The sequence below is a fragment of the Lethenteron reissneri genome, chromosome 18, assembly GCF_015708825.2.
Source record: "Lethenteron reissneri isolate LAM-NWPU_2019-01 chromosome 18, ASM1570882v1, whole genome shotgun sequence".
NCBI classification, from domain to species: domain Eukaryota; kingdom Metazoa; phylum Chordata; class Hyperoartia; order Petromyzontiformes; family Petromyzontidae; genus Lethenteron; species Lethenteron reissneri.
The window spans coordinates 11,177,854-11,196,589 of record NC_083796.1 but is presented as its reverse complement, the minus strand read 5'-3'; the positions used below and the strand labels follow the sequence as shown (position 1 = coordinate 11,196,589).

Here is an 18,736-nt window from a genome sequence, read left to right as displayed (position 1 = left end):
ACTGCATAAAAATTACTCATGTAAACCTCATCACAGTAAAAAAAAAAATCATGTTTTTAAATGGAACATGTAACATCGCAGTGTATGCTGCCACCTAGTGTGATATTTGGCAAAACAAAACAAAGGAAACATTACTCAACAGAGTAAATCGGCGCTGGGGAGACACAGGTGGCAGGGCGTGCACCTGGCCACACCGCCCGCTCGTGTGCGATGCCGGTCTTCATAGTTGGTTCCCAACAGCACTTGCCCCAACAGTCTGCATGGCTATACGGGGGATCTTTGTAATTGCTGACCTCGTCAGGGACCTAAACCATCACAGTCATGGAGCGCTTTCAGACGCGCTTCTGCGGCCGTCTGGAACGCTCTCCCTTCCGATACTAGGAAGCCACTGGAGCTATGCGCTTTCAAATCTGGGTTGAAAACACGTTTCTTTAGAGTAGCTTTTTGTGTTTAGTTTGTTGTCCTTCCCTCGCACCTCCGATTAGCACGATTGGCCACGTACGGTGCGAAAGAAGTTCAACATACATACATGCACACAATTGTAGAGGTGCCCTCACCGGTGCAGTAGGTGACGCAGTCGCTGGGTGGGCTGGCTCCTGCTGTGTTGACGGCCGATACCCAGAAGACGTAGAAGGTGTTGGGCTCCAGGTCCTCGATGAGGCAGGAGTCCTCCCGTGCCTCCTGCCTCACGTTCACTGCGCACGCCAACCACAGTCCACACACGGCAGCGAGATCGCGCGCGGAGACGTGTACTCCAAAAAAATATCGATACAACAAAAAATTTGTACCATGTAAGGCTCATTGAGCTATATAGCTCTTTTTTTCAGAAGTGACCTGGCCACAAACGATAGCTCAACCAAGTGGCTTATCGTGTGGAAATTTAAAGCAGCCAAATACTCATGTTGATTCTAAATGTGGAGGGAAAAACCGGAGCACCCGGAGAAAAATCCACTCGACCACCGGGAGAACATGCAAACTCCAAATATACCGTCATCAGGGTCAGGATCGGGCTCCTGACTTCCTCCACACCACGCGAGGTAGTTAACATCTCGCCACCGTGGCTCCTGTACGCACACTTCACCCCGCCACGTTGCACAAAAAACGAGAGGACGGGACCAAGACGCCGCGGGAGGTCGACGCGGGCGACCCACCCGTGTCGGTGTCCTCGCACTGGAAGTCGTCCTCCGCCAGGTAGAAGACATTGTAGTGGTCCACGGTGTCGTCCGGCTCCGCTGTCCACTGCACCAGCACGGAGCTGGTGGTGGCTCCGGCCGGCTCCTGGGGCCGGATCGTGGGTGGGGACGGCACTGCAAGGAACGGCGACCGTGTTTGGCAGGTGCGTGGGGTTAGGGGGGGCGGAGGGCAGATTGGGCCCGGTGGCATTGCGGGTTGGAGGGCCAGGCTAGCGATTTGGAAGGCTCACGGGTTCAATTCCCGGCCGAGGGCATTGAATCAACCTGTCATTGATTTTATTTATTTTTTACTTATTTTTGATTTCACTAGGTAAGGCGCACTGAGCTATATAGCTCTTTTTCAGAAGCAATCTGCCCGCAAATAATGGCTCAACAAAGTGGTTTATCACGTGGAAATCTATAGCAGTCAAATACTCTAAACGCATGTTGATTCTAAATGTGGAGAGAAAACCCGGAGAGAAATCCACGTGACCACGAGGAGAGAGACATGCAAACTCCAAATATACAGGCATCAGGGTCGGGATCGAACCTACGACCTCCTGTATACCGGGTGAGGTAGTTAACATCTCGATGAATTGAGTGACACGTTAAGTCAACAATGGTTGTCCTATGCAAAGACTGGTCCTGGCATAAGAATGTGGAATTTACACCACTAATTCAGCGATATCAACAAAGCTGAGTGCCGCCCGATTGCGCATTTGAGAAAGGAGGCATTTTGATTCGACTTTTGATTTGCATTGTTGGTGGTTGATGGGACAATTCTGGCTGGGGAAGTTCTCGGCTTTAAAGTCGCTGATGAAAAACATATTAATATGTGGAGCACTAGGCCAGATAGATATGTCCCATTCACCACCATGTTACTTGTGGCCACTGTTCAATGATACAAGGTATTTATTGATAAATATTAAAGATTTGTGACATGTATCGAGGGTCATTGATTTTAGCGTGGAGGTTATCCTGGTTGTGACACTGCATTTTGCATAATTTATGCACTCTGGGATCTACTAAAATCCAAATGCCTCATTATGCGGCCCATAAGCAAACACAGTGCATTTGCTCTGTGCAAAGCACGTGGTAATCATTAGCAATTACAGAATAATTTTACCGCTGTTCTATGCCAAGACACATCAAAGGTCTTCTCGTAAAACAAATTTTTTTTATCACTAAGTGTTTACCACCTGTGGTTCTTAAGGCGACAATGTGGAAGCTTGGTATTGCAGAGACATACTGAGCGTGAAAATGTCACTGACACATCTCTGTACATGTATAATACTGAAACGGGTTGGGAGGTGCTTCCACGTGTCAATACATCTCCACTCGTGTGCGCTATCTGACATTTTCTAACCTTTACTGACTGCAAAGTAAACAGAAGCTGCTCCACCACTCTTGCCAATCATAGAAAGACTCCCTCCACTAAAATCACCATGACAATTTGGTTCGATTTTGCCACAAAAACCCTGTGCATTTGTTTACTGCTCACCTATACCTTATTATCCCAGATATTTAAAAAACATATATAACAATGTATTTGTAAATTTAAAACATCTTTCTCGAATTTCGATTTAAAGCTTTCGTGACTGCAGGGATTCATCTTCTTGGTTCTTTCGGTAAAGTCACGTAGAATGTAAATAAAACATAATAAAATGGAAATAAAACATAATAAAATAATTGACAACGCAAGCAGCCTTCGGCCACAACGCAAGCAGGACGGCTGCTTGCATTGTGGCCGAAACGTCGTGAGAATTATTGTATTATGTTTTATTTTTATTATTTTATTATTTCCCTTCTACGTGACTTTACCGAAAGAACCAAGAAGATCTTTCTCGAAGTTAATAATAACAAAGGAAAAAGTAATAAATTGCTCACACCGCTGCTGGTGACAGGATTCTATAGCGGGTATTTTTGGCCTACTCTTCAACGCTGCAAGAGGTGGAAGTACCCACACTTAACCTCACCACGTGCAACCTGACATTGACATTGACATACTCACAGTTAGTGAGTGGACAGAGATGTAGGGGTTGGAATTAAGAGGTTTGCCATTGTTGCAAATTACGCTCAGAGAGATCGAATTGGTGGCCACTGGGATTGCAAGGCCAGTGTGCTCACCGTGGCGACATCTAGCAACTACAAATCCACGTTAATTAAGTCGGCATTTCCGAGGCACACTAAAGCCAGTAATATTGTTTCATTATACAATCATACTCTGCAGAGAGCAAACTATTTCTGAGCAGAGCGCTTATGAGTCACTCAATTTTACAAGATAATCTCTACTGAAACCGATATACAGTCTTCTTGGTTCTTTCGGTAAAGTCACGTAGAAGGGAAGTAATAAAATAATAAAAATAAAACATAATAAAATTATTCTCACGACGTTTCGGCCACAACGCAAGTAGCCGTCCTCAGGTGAAAACCAGGTCTGTCGAGGCGACAGCGTCTGAATGCATTCAAAACCAGGTCTGTCGAGGCGACAGCGTTTTATTTTTTATTATTTTATTACTTCCCTTCTACGTGACTTTACCGAAAGAACTAAGAAGATGAATCCCTGCAGTCACGAAAGCTTTAAACCGATATACAGTGTTGTATATTTTTTTTCATTTGTGAGCAGCCTGACATGAGTAAAGCTTTCATCTTGCTTCGTGCTTGGAGATGGAAATGGATATCCCCCCACGTAAGATTCCGTAGTTGTCTGGATGTGAACACAGTGATTGGACCTCTTAAATTTAATGAGCACGAGTCCTCACCGCTCACGCAGCTGCTCTCATCCAGAATGCTTTTCTCGTGAGACAGGTCCGGCATCGCGTTCTGGAACTCCGCTGATGCGCTCGGCTGAAACTGATCGACTTGTCCTTCTGTTAATGCAAGATCCAGCCTGCAAACAACCACCACAGTCAGTTTAACACGTAGGCTTTCGCGACCAATTATTCAAAATCAATGTAAATTGTAAATGTTGTGGTTTCACGCTACAACACACCGGTGGGCTAAAGCAGTGAACTATTTGTCTTTTGTCAACGTGACACTTTTTTTGTTGATTGGCCGTGTCGGGTGGTGGAGGGCTACGACACATTTATAAATAACGCGATCTAAACCCAAAAACGATGATTATGAACCACCACAGTGTCACCAGTCACGTGAGGAACATTCCCATTTGTGCTCTTATGGCACATTTCTTGCCGTTCATATAATTACAATTGTAATAATGATCAGTCGGCGTTGATGATGCCGTGTGCCAAAAGCAATATCCTGCGGGCAATAAAACAATATAGGAGACATAGAGACTTTAGCCCGAAGGTACAGTTGGTATAACGCACCTGAACATAAATTATCATCATCCTTTATTCAGCATCATTTCTAGCAATGAAGACATCATTTACATATGCACTTGCACAGGTGTGAAAGCATTTATACAATCTGCTGGTAAATCCTTCAAAATGGTATGAAATATATTTCTCAAGTCTTATACTTATCAGGTGTGTAATGATGCATGGATTATTTTGCTCACGATGCATGCATTGAATCACGCGTGAAAGAATCGATGATTTACAACGTACGCAAATTGTCTGCGAATTATATGTTCACGTTAAATTCACATTCGTGTAGCAAGCACGACTATACAAATGAGACACGACGAGAAACAGGACAAATAAAAGAGAAAATTAGCTAAAAGAAACATATTCTTGAATTGAATGGATCAAATGAATCGTTGCTGGGATGAATCATGACGTGTTTACTTATTTCTATGCTACATGTCAATGGGCCAGGGACTAAAATCTTGTTACATTTGTTTACCACACAACAGATAGGTTTTCCTCTTTCATTTAAAAATAGAAGATCAGAACAATTCCCACGCAATTTTTGCGGTAACGAAAAGAGATCAGAGGTCGGCAAACCATCCAAACCAACTCACTGCCCTATGCATAACCGCTGGTTAGTAGCAGATGGGATCGTGGTTGTGTCTCTGGAATAGGGATACGTTGATTAGAACACGATGGTAATAGCGCACACTCATTTACACTCGTTATGTCGCCCTTAATATCAACGCACATGTTTCAGATTAGCTCACGGCAGGCACATTGAACAGCCTCAACGTTGGACAGGTTGCTGTGAGATTTTACTCAAAACTTTGACCCCTATTTATCGCATGCGGGGATGTATGGCAAGTAACGTTACACTTAAGACTTTTTTTAATTGCAAACTCTGCTTCCCAATTACTAGGCATGTAGTAAACTGAAAAATGCAATGCACGAAGCAGACATAAGAAAGGATCTTTGCTGCCAGGACTCGTTATGCGCTCATAATCACTTAATATAAATGCAGCACGACGGGCTTGAAGCGTGATGCACGGCCGGTCCTGCCGCTTTAAATTGAATGAAATTAAAGGATGAAGAGGGCTCTGACAAGGGGCCTTATATTTCCAATTGATCTCCCAGTGGTTGCGTCAAATACGATCGGGGATGCGTGCACCTCGCGTGGTTTACGGTCAAAGCGTGCACGAGGGTGACGCAGGAAACGGAAAGATAACCACTAGGATGCTCCGTGCAAGGATTCTTTAGGTCTATCAACGTACTATCCAGTTTCATCATTAGACCTCCTTTGCCAGTAACAAAATATAATAATAGGGGTTTTCCCCTTTTTTCTGGCAACAAACTGAATCCTTTTGTTACAAGGATTCATGTCTGCATTAACCACAATACTTGCAGTCAAAATGCAAACAAAAACACGCTATGATAATATATGCATTGTCCTTGAAACTGATTTGAGAAAGGAAGTCGTCCCTTTCTTAAGAAAGAAAGCCGTCCCTGTGTGTGGACCAATCAGTTTCAAGGACAATGCATATATTATCATAGTGTGTTTTTGCTTGCATTTTGACTGCAAGTATTGTGGTTAATGCAGACATGAATTCTCGTAAAAAGGTTTCAGTTTTGTTTCCATAAAAAAGGGGAAAACCCTATTATTATAGTACTTTCCATTGTTTCTATGTTTTAACGAGATGGCAATAATTGACCATATGCATAGCATGCACATACGCCACTTTCAAAATAAATACCGTTACCTGGCTTTCAGATCTTCTGCAGACTTTAGGACACCCAGAAAGGTTTCAAATACACAAGGGGACAAAAACAATGGGTTAATTCAACATTGTTTACGAAAAACCCAACGTCGTTTATTGCAAAATTATAACGATCGCGTTCGTGTGGCGAAGGCAGATCTGCTCTCAGTGCCTCTCCAATGCTGTCAACAACACAATTACTGCGCTTTATGGTAATGATATGATGCCATATGCTACAGGATTTGCCTGTTCTGAAACTGCGCGTGATGCCTTATTTACAAAACATCACGTTGCAAAACACAGGATGTAAAGTGTAATTTAAATCGCAAATGTTCTCAAAATTCTGTAGTATCACAGCGTATCATCGTTAGTTTACCAAACGTAATTAACAATCTTACGAGTTCCCACTCTCTCTGTTTTTCTGCGAAGGAAATCCTGACGTTAGCTCGACGTTCACTGAGCATTTTTTGAAGAAGCAAGGACATTTTCCACGCTAACACACGACTATGAACGCTCGCTCTTCAGTTTAATTGCAACCAACGCAACGCGCCCGCACAAACTCCGCGACGGGCACAACAATCACCAAGTGTTCTTGGTTCTTTCGGTAAAGTCACGTAGAAGGGAAGTAATAAAATAATAGAAATAAAACATAATACAATAATTCTCACGACGTTTCGGTCACAACGCAAGAAGCCGTCCTCAGGTTGGCTGACAATCCATTCTTCACCTGAGCACGGCTGCTTGCGTTGTGGCCGAAACGTCGTGAGAATTATTTTATTATGTTTTATTTTTATTATTTTATTACTTCCCTTCTACGTGACTTTACCGAAAGAACCAAGAAGATGAATCCCTGCAGTCACGAAAGCTTTAAATCGAAATCACCAAGTGCTTGTTCACACCATTGCTGGCCCAAGGATCTGCACTAGATTAAACTGAGAGCCTCTGGGGGGTTAATTGGCTCACTTTTCCACGCTGGCTACACACCTACTTAAGTTAACTTTAATTATATTCCATATTTCAACTTAATTATTTTGTAATTGTACTATGATCGGTGTGAAAATAACCTGCCCGTCCCGACTTATGCTGCACGGAATTTAATAGTTGACGTTGATTTAACATCGATTAATGTTTGCGCAATGTTTTCAATTTCTCCGTGACCCCACAGCGATAAAATGGTAGTGGGAGCATATTCTTAGGTTTTTTTCGATAAAGTCACGTAGGTAAAAAATAAAAATTAATAAAAGTAAAATAAAAATAAAAATCACGACGTTTCGGAGGCAACACAAGCCTCCGTCTTCAGGTGGAACCGTCACAGCACGATAGCTATTTTTATTTTAAATTTTATTAATTTTAATTTAAACTTTTTACCTACGTGACTTTACCGAAAACACCAAAGAATATGAATCATTGCGGTCACGAAAAAGCTTCAAATCTGGGCAGCGGGAGCACCAGGCCATAAAAACGAAGTTTCGCTCACCACGAGGAAGCCCAGGCGGTCGGCGACGGGATCCAGCGCCTGTGCCTCTGCGATGAGAGCGCGCGTGCTCTCGAGGCTGCACCTGCACTGCACCAGCTGTTCGTAGAGCGCCTCCAGCTTGGCCTTCTTCTCCTCCTCGAGGGGCACGCACAGCTCCGCGTAGCGGTCCGACAGCACCCTCATGAGCGTGTCGAACTCCTCCTGCATCGCCTGCTCCTGCTCGTTGAAGTTCTCCTGCGACGCAGAGACACGGGCCACCGCCCCCCCCCCATCACCGCCGGCCCGGGCCACCACGGGTTGTCGTTTGGAAGGAGTGACACCGTTTTTGAAACATGTGACGGTCAAAGGAAGCGGACTCGCTTGTGACTAACAGGACGGGGCAACGTGTCTCACCGTGACTTAAGACGAGGCGGATACATCTCGCTGTGAACTGAAATAAGTCAATTGGAATAAGTTAAACTCCTACCAAACAGATGGGACTGGAAAAGCTGTACGTTATATGCACTGTGTATGGCTGGCCACAGGAATGTGGCATTTCTTCTACTGAGGGCCACCAATAGAGACGAGCAATATCCGATGCTTATTTGAACACAAATATCATTTGACGTCGTCCCCCCCCTCCCCTACCAAAAGCTTCATTTACAGGAAAGAACCCAGTTACCTATGGAAAATCAATTAAAACTTTAACAAAGAGGGATGCGAAGTGGAGCTCAAAATAAACGCAAGAAAGATAAATGACTGCAGCTGGATGTGGATAAAAAAATTCAGAAATAAAGCAGTCTACAAAAGCAGGATACAGTTATTTCGTCAAATTGAATTTGATCATAAAAAGTAACATACCAAGGTGCTTTCAAAAAGAAGATGTTTGTTAATCAAGTGCATTCCTGCTCTGACGTTGATCAGAAGCAGGGTCATGCACAAATAAAACGGAACAGAGGCTGCAAAGTTCACAAAGAAGCATGGGGGAGATGCATGCTTGGAACAACACTCACAGACAGAAATAGGAACATGGAACGGGGAAAACGTGCAAATTAAGTAGATAATGTTAACGGTTCCGGAAAGTAATTGGGCCGAGGCAGGACACATCGATTATAAGTGACTATGTCCAAAGAACAAGACTGCTGACAGAAACGGAACCAAAGAAGGAAACATGCTGCAGAGGATGACCATGGTGGAAATAGAGTAGTGAGATCAGCTGATGTGAAGGAGTGCCATGGATTGTGGCATCATGAGACTCCCATGGGGAGGCCTTCGTCCAGCAGTGGCCAGTGATGAAGAGCCAACTGATATATTTAAACAATTTCTAAAATTAACCTCCCTTAATAGGTCATGGGCGTAGAATGGACGAACTCACACTGCCCGGGTGGGAGTTTTGTCTGCCCAAAATAGATCCATGACAGCCGTGCCCATGCACTGCACACGAAGCACGCGTGTTTATATGATGGGACCATGACCACCGGTCAGTTGTTTATTCAAAGCGTGGAAAGTCACTTATAATAAGGCCCGCAGAATAATTTGGCAACTTAACGTACAGTTTATCGAGCACTCCAGTTTCAAGGTTTAATGCCGAACATCGCTGATTTTCTTTGACATTTCATAACGCTGGGTGTGATGGCTCATGTCTGAAATCCAACATTGAATTTGTGAAACTCCCAGACCTGCTGGACTATGCGGTTGCCAGGAGATGGCAGTACAGCAAATAGGTTGTGAACTCATCTCTGGGAACATTTGAGTGATGCATTCATCTGTATGTACTGTTAGTTGGCCAACATGTAGTTAGTTAAAGTCAGTTAAAGTGTAGGTACTCCAACCTCTGTCAAGACATCTAACCAGCGTGGCAGAGTAGGCTAAACAACATTTTTGAGTTGCCTCTAGTGGTAGCGTGAGCAAGTCACTGACAATACAATCGTGTGTGTAAAAATGCGCAAAAAAATCTAGGCAGAGGGACATTCACAATCTTTTTTAGAATTTCCAACAACAGAGGCATTGGTGGGGAAGCACCTTGAAAGTGACGTCACAATATTTCACATTGCTGCAGCTACCTTAAGAACCTTTCATTACAGCAACCTTTAAATAGCATTTTCGGCAGACGGTTTAGTGCGATTCTGTGCCTCTCTGCCAAATGAGCACTTACAGCGCTGAATAGCCAAATAACGGGCAGTATTGTATGTATGTTGAACTTCTTTCGCACTGTACGAAGCTAACCGTGCTAATTGGAGGTGCAAATGTTTCATGCAACTTACTGCTGGCTGTGCTGCGACCATTAACTCGCTGGACTTGAGAACATCCGTATTATCTTAAAGCAAATGCTCTTTCATAGTTCACAAAAGCCAGTCATAAAGGTATCTGATATTATTCAACAGTATCTTCTGTATGGTCAGTGATATTAAAAAAACGTACAAAAAACTGTCATTTGCGAATAATTTATGTATTTACTGGGTTAAGGTTAGGTCAGCATGAATTGAAATCCAACAGAAAACGTACTAATACTGCGTTGTTATAGCAGTGACTTTGCCATTTCATAGCAACGAAAGTACTTGCCTCTAAGGAATCTGAGATCTCATACAGCAGTTTTTGAAGGTCCACGACATCATTACTCCGTTCCATGAGGATCTTGGTGTTTTCCTTCAGCACCGCCTGGACAACGCACACGTTCATTAGAGGCCACTCGGATACATCCCAACAATGTCCCAACTGTAAATCGTGCACTGTGCATGTGCGCACATATGCACAGTGCGTGCGTGTTTGTATGCATGTTGAATCTCTTTCGCACCATACGTGGCCAACCGCGCTAATCGGAGGTGCGTGGTTGGTGTTTGGTTGGTGGTTTTGGTGGCGGTCATGGTGGTTGCGGTTATTGTGGTGGCGGTCATAGTGGTTATGGTGTTTGTGTTTAATTTAAAATATACACTCTGGTACCTTGATCAGTCTCACGGCCGTCTTAAGAGCGGTCACCCTGTGGTGTTTGTGATCTCCGAAAAGTTTATCGAGCGCCGGGATGGGCTTCTTGCACGTGATGCAGTACACGTCGGGATGCTTCAACTTCCTCTCGGCCTCAGAGCCCGACTCGAGCTCGGCAAGCATCGCGGCGATGTCAAAGTCCTCCGCGTCCATGTACTCCTCGACCTCCTTGTCCATGGCATCGTCAAAGTCCTCGTCCTCCACTGAAATTAGCGAGGCATCCGGGTCCTCGATGGACTCTCCAGCCTCCAGGGAAATGTCATGCTCATACAGTTCCGCAAAGTCCCCTAATCCTCTCTGCGCCTTCCACACTTCAAAGTCAATGCCTTCCTCGGATTGAACCTCTGATCCCAAGCTGGCCTCTCTATCCAGCTCAAGGTGGATCTCATCCATTCTACCTTCAAATGAACCTTCTTCTGCATCCAGAAAATCTGTGACACCTTCGTCCATCTCTTGATCAAACATTTCATCGTCATTTAGGCTAAATGCATGTGTTTCTTCTTGATCCATGACTTCAGTGGGCTCTTCTTTCCCCAGGTCTTCCGGAAGTCCAGCGCTGACCGTATGCGCGTGTTCGTTAACGTTCTCGGGTGCACGGTCTTTGAATGCTTGGATGCATTCTGGATCCAAGACACCTTCGGCACTCTCGGGGCCGTGATCTTTAAATGCTCCAATTGATTCGTAATCCGAGATATCGAAATGTTCACCTCCGTATAAATCTTCTTCAAATTCGGTGAAGGTAATTTTTATCTCTTTATCAACACCAAGGGTGACATGCTCCTTAGTGTCCCCAGTATTTTCTTGATCCAAGACATCTATGCATTCAACTTCCTCGATGTCTCCGGCAGGCTCTGTGACGAATGCTTTTTTCTCTTCATCCATGTTTGCAGGAGCATGCTGTCTGAGTCTTCCAATGTTGTCATGATCCAATTCATCGAACGCCTCAGCTCCCTCGAACTCTGCCGTGAGTTCTGTAATGATTATCTCTCCATCTTCACCAACGTCCTCACCAGGGGCATGCTCTTTAAAAACTCCAATATTTTCCTGATCCAAGCCAGCTAGCATCTCAAATTCGTCTAATTCCTCAGCAGGTTCTATCACAAAAGGTTTTATTTCTTCGTTATCGCCCTCTACAGTACTCCATTTAAATGCTCCTATTGATTCATAGTCCATGACCTCAGCGGGTTCACCTTCATACACATTTTCTATTTCTGTAATCGTTACTTCGTCAACATACTCGCCAGGTCTTCCAATTTCCTCTTCATCCAAGGCACCTAAGGACAAGGACTCACGTTCCTCTAAACCTTCTGCAGACTCTGTAACAATAATTTTCGGAACTTTGTCAGCATCATCCAAGATGCCTTCTTTAAATGTGCCCAAATATCTTTGATCCAATATATCTATAGGCTCTTTCATCTGCAAATCTACACGCTTTTCTTCATCAACATTGTCATTGATATGTTCTTTCAATGTTCCCATTGTGTCATGACCCAACATGTGAGGCTCTTCCATCAATTCTGTTGCAGGTTCTGTAAAGACTGCGTGTGTACACTCAGGGACATGCTCTTTCAATGCGGCACACACTTCACTCTCAACAGCATCGCAGGGCCTGATTTTAATGACTTCATCAGGAATTTCCTCCTCATGTAACTCAGAGAGAAACACTGGCAATACAAGTTGGCCAGCATCCCTCGGGTCACTAGGGACAGCCGCATCATCAGACACCTGCGTTACAAACGGTTCAGAAGATATAGGTCTATATCCTTCTCCTTGTGTTTGATCATCCACATCGACTGCGGAGGTCTCAGCTTGCATTGGTTCAAAAATCTGAATGTAATGGTCCCCACCGTCCCATGGTTGATGTGTTCCTTCTTGTAGACTGTTGTCAAACTGAGTAGAGATCTCAGAAACGGCATCTGTCGGCTTCTCTGTCAGTGGCTCCATCTGTGTGTCCTGTTGTATGGAAACAGGGAATCCATGTGATCTCATAATTTCAGCCTCTAGATGAGCTTCTTCTCTATCAATTGACTTCTCAAACATTGGCACGCTGATCACGTGATCTGGTCTGTCACCTGCAATAGGCGCATCGTGCCCCTCGGTGATAACACCTTCGTACAATTCTTTGCCGGATAACTTGTCTGCTGCCTCTCCCTCTTTTTGCAAACTATCTCCAGACTGCTCGACCTCCAACTTCACCTGGCAAGTGATATCATGGAAATATTCAACCTCAGCGACAAACGGTTCAGAAGATATAGGTCTATATCCTTCTCCTTGTGTTTGATCATCCACATCGACTGTGGAGGTCTCAGCTTGTATGGGTTCAAAAATCTGAGTGTAATGGTCCCCACCGTCCCATGGTTGATGTGTTCCTTCTTGTAGACTGTTGTCAAACTGAGTAGGGATCTCAGAAACAGCATCTGTCGGCTTCTCTGTCAGTGGCTCCATCTGTGTGTCCTGTTGTATGGAGACAGGGAATCCATGTGATCTCATAATTTCAGCCTCTAGATGAGCTTCTTCTCTATCAATTGACTTCTCAAACATTGGCACGCTGATCGCGTGCTCTGGTCTGTCACCTGCAATAGGCGCATCGTGCCTCTCGGTGATAAGACCTTCATACAATTCTTTGCCGGATAACTTGTCTGCTGCCTCTCCCTCTTCTTGCAAACTATCTCCAGACTGCTCCACCTCCACCTTCACCTGGCCAGTGATATCATGGAAATATTCAACCTCAGCGACAGTCTCTTCTGCAGTGTCCATCCCCACAGCATTACCCTCACCCCATGTTACTTCAGATGCATTAATGCACTCACTTGTGAGCGGTTCATCGGGAGGTATGTCACTTGCTTCATGTTGCTCCCCACGTTCTGCAGAAACGTGTGTGCCCATATCCTCGAATGGCTTCACTGCCTGATGTGCCAATTGAGCTGTGGCCATTTGCTCTGACATTTGCACCTCAGATTCCTTGACAAGAGTTGCAAATGTATCCGCGGCGTTATCTTTGGAGACAGCGTGTTCCCCTGAAATATTTTCCAGTGGATAAACAGATTCTTCATAGCACAGCGGCGCCGTATGCTCAGTCTGCCTCGGAGTGATTGCTCCTGAAATGATCTCCGCCTGGGTTGCCATGGGTTCTTTACTTTCCTCAAGACCTTCGCTATAATCAGCATCGTAGATTGCTTGAGCGTCGGTGCTACCGGTTCCCAAAGGGGGGTCGTGTCTGTCAGGCGTAGCGTTAAAGCCCCGTTGGCTGTCATCGGGTCTTTTCACACCGCCACCTGTTATTTCATCAGCTGGATGTCTGTCGCTGGTCAGGATTTTGGTGTCTACGCCTCCCCTCTCTTGGTCGCCAGCCGCAGCGATTCTTTCCCAATCGTCAACGTTTTCGTTAACGCCGAATGCTCCTCGGCATATTGCATCACGTGCACCCTGTGGAGCCACTTCAGAGACACCGTGGTCTTGTTTTTCTCTAGCAGCTGTTTCAGCTAACTGTTGTAAACAAGGAACTTCAGAATTGGCTTGCTCAACGTTAATTTTAGGTGCGTTAAGAGCAACAGATGCAGCTACTTCGTAAGATATATTGGACACACTATCCACTGATTCATCTTTACCATCCTCATTCACCGTGACTTCTGCTGTGATGCCCACAGCTGTTGCTTGTGATACAGATGGCAAGCTTGGAGTTTCAACCGCCGATTCTACACATTCAGTAGAAGCCCCACTTGGTATTTGTGACACTGAATCGGCCGCCTTGGCATTATCCGTGTCTGCAGGGAGGAATTCATCAGCACACAAAGCAGGCACATCTGATGCAGTCACGGTTGTTGAAATTCCAACCACTGCACCTTGCTTCACTGTCTCTTCAGCCTTGATGTCATCTTTAGCCTCTCCCTGTTGACCTTTGTCCAATGAAAGGCTGCCGACTTTATTTTCATTGCCAATCAGCCCATCTCTTGGCACGGCAGTGTCAAGAGCGGTCACACTGGTGACCTCTTGAAATTCATGAACGCTGGCATTTTCTGACGGTGTGTTATCTTTAACCTCGTCGGGTGATTTGAAAGCGCTCTTGATACTAATTGGTTCAGATGAAAGAATCTCTGCAACACTGACCTCCGTTATTTGAGTGAACCCACTAAAAACTTCGTCACCATCACCCACCGCGCCACCATCTCCTGCCACCAGTGTTCCGGGAGTCACGTGACTATCTGCAACTAGCTCACCAACAGACTCAATGGAAGCTTCAGACAAGGTGGATTTTTGCAGTTGCGTTGCATCTCTCAAGTCATGAGCCAAAGAGACATCCTTTTGCAGTGACATTTCGTGGGCAATCTTCTCCGTCTCCACCGGATCGGCTCGTGTAAAACCCACGTTGGCGGCAGCGGCGGCCGTGGCGAGTAAATCTCCTTTACCGTACTCTTCGGCCAGACGCTGAGCACCAAAGCGGCCGACGCTCTGCTCCAGGTCGCTCTCCTGCGACATGCCAACGCCCTCGTCCGCCGACAAGACGCCCGAAGCGTACCAGCCGGCGGCGGTCTCATCTTCCGATGGCTGATCGCCCGGCTCGGATGCCGGCACCCGCCGTGAACCCGGGGCAGCGGCGGCGGTGGAGGCGATGGTTCGGGGCCGTGGAGCGAGCCTCTCGCAGTCCTTGCCCAGCACCACCTCTTTGCCGCTCATGATGAAGATGATGCGACCGGGGGACGCGGCCAGGGGCCTTGACGGCGGTGGTGGCGGCGCCAGCTGCGGCGGTGGGCTGTACACGCCCGACGTGCTGCATCCCGAGGTCCAGGAGGAACGCGAGGAGGAACGAGGGTCGGGTGTCGTCTCCCACAGGACGGACACGCCGCGGTCTCTGCCTTGGGCGCTCAGCATGGAGAATGACGGGCTCGACACGACCACCTGCACGTGCGGCTGTGCCACCGGGTCCTTCGTCCATGTTCGGAACCTGGGCACAGATCACCCAACACAAGCTGTCATCGTCATCATTATTTACATTTTTGCCAGCATTATTGTTGTTACTTTCATTATCTTGTCATCATCATCATTAATATTATTATTATTATCATTGTCAATGACATTCCCATAACCATTGTCAATACAGTGTCACTAGTCATCATCAACCATGATCAATCCACCGCTCATCGCATGGAAGATGCTGCTGTTTTTGACGCCAATGGACAAATATGGGTAGCCCACAATCATGTTTTTGTCTCTTTTTGTCTGTCAAAATAATTCTAAGCATACACCTCTTCATTTCCCTTTCCACACTTTCAGTTGTTGTACCATGTTCTTTGTTTTAATCAGTGCATACTACATGCTATGATGTAGGAATCACAAACAAGTACATTCACGAATAAAATGTACCAAATACAAAAAATGTCACTATTGTTCTTATTGTATTATATTTGTTATCAATGCATCTGTCACAATCGTCATCATCATAACTGTAATCATTATTATCAGCATCATTGTAGTCTTAAATAAAATAGTGATTAGATGTTTTTAACTCTAAACTTTTTTTTATTTTACCAGGTAAGGCCCACTGAGCGATGTAGCTCTTTTTGAGAAGCAACTTGGCCAAATGATAGCTCAAGGAAATGGCTTATCACGTGGAAATTCATAGCAGCCAAATGCATATTGAAGGATAAATGTAAGTCCTGCATTCCAATAATAATTGCCTTCAGAATTTTGACGGTGAGCTGGAATATCAAGAGGATTATATATAAACCTATACTGATAAACCTCCTATTAAAATTATACGTCAATACAAAGGTTTTTCCAATAACACTCAGTCCACTCTCATCAACAAACATATATATATCTTGTGCTGCGTTTTCCTCTCCAAGGTTTTCAGCTGAGTGCAACACTTTTATTTTAGGCAAGTATTTCCTAAGGTCGTTTGCAAGGGCTGAGCACACAGCTTCATATATCACGACAGCCATGGATATTAAATGTTGGACTATGGGGCAGCGATCCATCACACTGGGGATGGCTGTTGCAGCGTTTACGTCACCACGCCTAAGAATAGCGCGCTTCGTCAAGTTAAAGTTTAATTGCACAATGCACAATTACATAGATGTGCGTGCCACATTGAAAATAGAGCAATCTTGGTGAAAACAAGGTGCATGGAAACGTTTCAGCCGTCAATAATTTACAGCTCACATGAAATAATACCATTTGTCTTTAACCGTTGTCTGAGATATTATTTCGGTCGGTTAAGCCTTTTCTTAAACTACATTGTGAATGGCACCCTAACCTAAAGGAACGTGAGCATAAACACCCATGTTGTATGCACACATGTAATACCATATTTATTTATGGATTTAGTATCTTCTATTTGGGTCAACGATGACAACAGTCTCAGAGACCAAGCTAGCTTGTTTTCATCAATGCAGCATGCGATATTCAGCAGATGTATGATGCGATGTTATTTATTTAATCATCCTTACATTTTTTGACCAATAGTCAAATCCACCACCACATACGCTCTTCTCAATGTTCTCAATGTTACATGATTAAGGTCTCACAATTGTTTGTTGTTTGGCCAATTATTCCCTTCAATGGAATTTTTTATGTAACATTGTAGAGCCATCCTGTACCATGAGCGTTTTTTTAAAGAGGGGGTTATACAAAATAATCGGAAAGGGGGGGGGGGGGTCTGCAGAGTCAATTTTAAATAAACTGCATACTTGACTTGACTACAATATCAGTATACATGTTGAACTTCTTTCACACCGTACATAGTCAATCGTGCTGATCGGAGATGCGGGGAAAGGACAACAAACTAAACACAAAAAAACAGGTCTAAAGGAATGAGTTTTCAATCTGCATAGCTCCAGTGGCTTCCTAATATCGGAAGAGGCGTTCCAGACAACCGCACAAGCGCATCTGAAAGCGCGTGATGCTTCCAGTAGCAGGGCTCTGTCCCCTCAAGTGCCTCTGAAGTTGCAGGCCTCTTGTAGGTAAATAGTATAGTGCACTGTGCTCTAAGTGACATTACACAGTAGATTTACTGGCCGTAATTTATCAAATGGATGTTACCCGATAAAGGCCACACATCTGCTTTATGACAACTATTTAAAGCCGTAATGTGCTTTTACTGTACGTTATAGTCATTAAGATGTAATTCATGGACACATTGCTTACCAAATTGTAAATTTTGGCTGAATATATCCAGTCGTTTTGAGAACCCAAATTACTTTAGCTTAATGAAACTACCAGCAGCAACAACGACATATTTTGACATAAATCAACACCGTGCATAAATTCAGATAGCCGAAATAAAATGCAAGTTAAGTAGACATGGTTAGGAATATTCCCAACAGTGCAATTTCTTACCCTTCGGTCATTTCTCGAAGATCCTTGTCATCCAAAAAGTTCTCCTGGTAAGAACTGTCAGGAGACATTACTTCACGAGAGAATCCAGGGATAGAGTTTCTTCCATGCCGCGTATCCATCTTCGGGTTCATTTTTGCGGCCATCATGTTCACTTCACAAATCTTCAACAGCAAGCCCACTCCTACTTGTGTTTCGGTGGTCTACACAAAATTAAAATTTGAAGGTCAGGAGCTAAAGCGTTGTTACCATTGCCCCGCGCGGAAATGACACGCGCGCCGTGGTGGGAGACGCGGCAGTGAGGCGCAACTCCGCCACGGATATAGTTAGCCACCCACGACAGGCACCGGGAGACAAGTGGCATCTGGCAAACCCATTGCGCTTTGCCAGAACTATGTGCGCTACGGAATGCCAACGCTGGCCACGTGACTGACAGAGTTACCGCCACCGGTGTCAAATAACGGCCAGGGCGAGAGAGTTTACGAAGTCAACGTGGAGCACACAGGCCACTGTGTATCACTGCTCCGAAGGGGCTTGTGAATTAAGGTGATTTATGGTGGAGTAAATTACTTTAACGTGTGCACACACTTGCTAAGTCTTTGCCGGTCCTCCCTTTTCACGTGAACTTTCGAAAGAACAGCAAATTCTTCTCCCCGTAGGAATAGTACGCTTTTCAGCAATTCCATGCCACTCATTAAATAAGGGAGTGTGTTCCCCTTATCCAAA

The 18,736-nt window shown here is 44.8% G+C and overlaps 1 protein-coding gene across 1 annotated transcript in view; it reads right to left on the bottom strand.

The window, feature by feature from the left end:
* LOC133343863 (uncharacterized) overlaps positions 1-18,346 on the bottom strand; it is a 31,453-nt gene extending 13,107 nt beyond the window's left edge. The window contains exons 1-8 of the mRNA XM_061553796.1: positions 18,014-18,346; positions 10,637-15,620; positions 10,259-10,354; positions 7,718-7,951; positions 6,244-6,266; positions 3,935-4,062; positions 1,152-1,307; positions 558-695 (exon numbers count right to left, since the gene is read on the bottom strand). Coding sequence (XP_061409780.1) covers positions 558-695; positions 1,152-1,307; positions 3,935-4,062; positions 6,244-6,266; positions 7,718-7,951; positions 10,259-10,354; positions 10,637-15,620; positions 18,014-18,159 — 5,905 coding nt within the window. The 5' untranslated portion in view covers positions 18,160-18,346. The remainder of the gene's footprint in view (positions 1-557; positions 696-1,151; positions 1,308-3,934; positions 4,063-6,243; positions 6,267-7,717; positions 7,952-10,258; positions 10,355-10,636; positions 15,621-18,013) is intronic.
* Between the last annotated feature and the right edge of the window lie 390 nt (positions 18,347-18,736).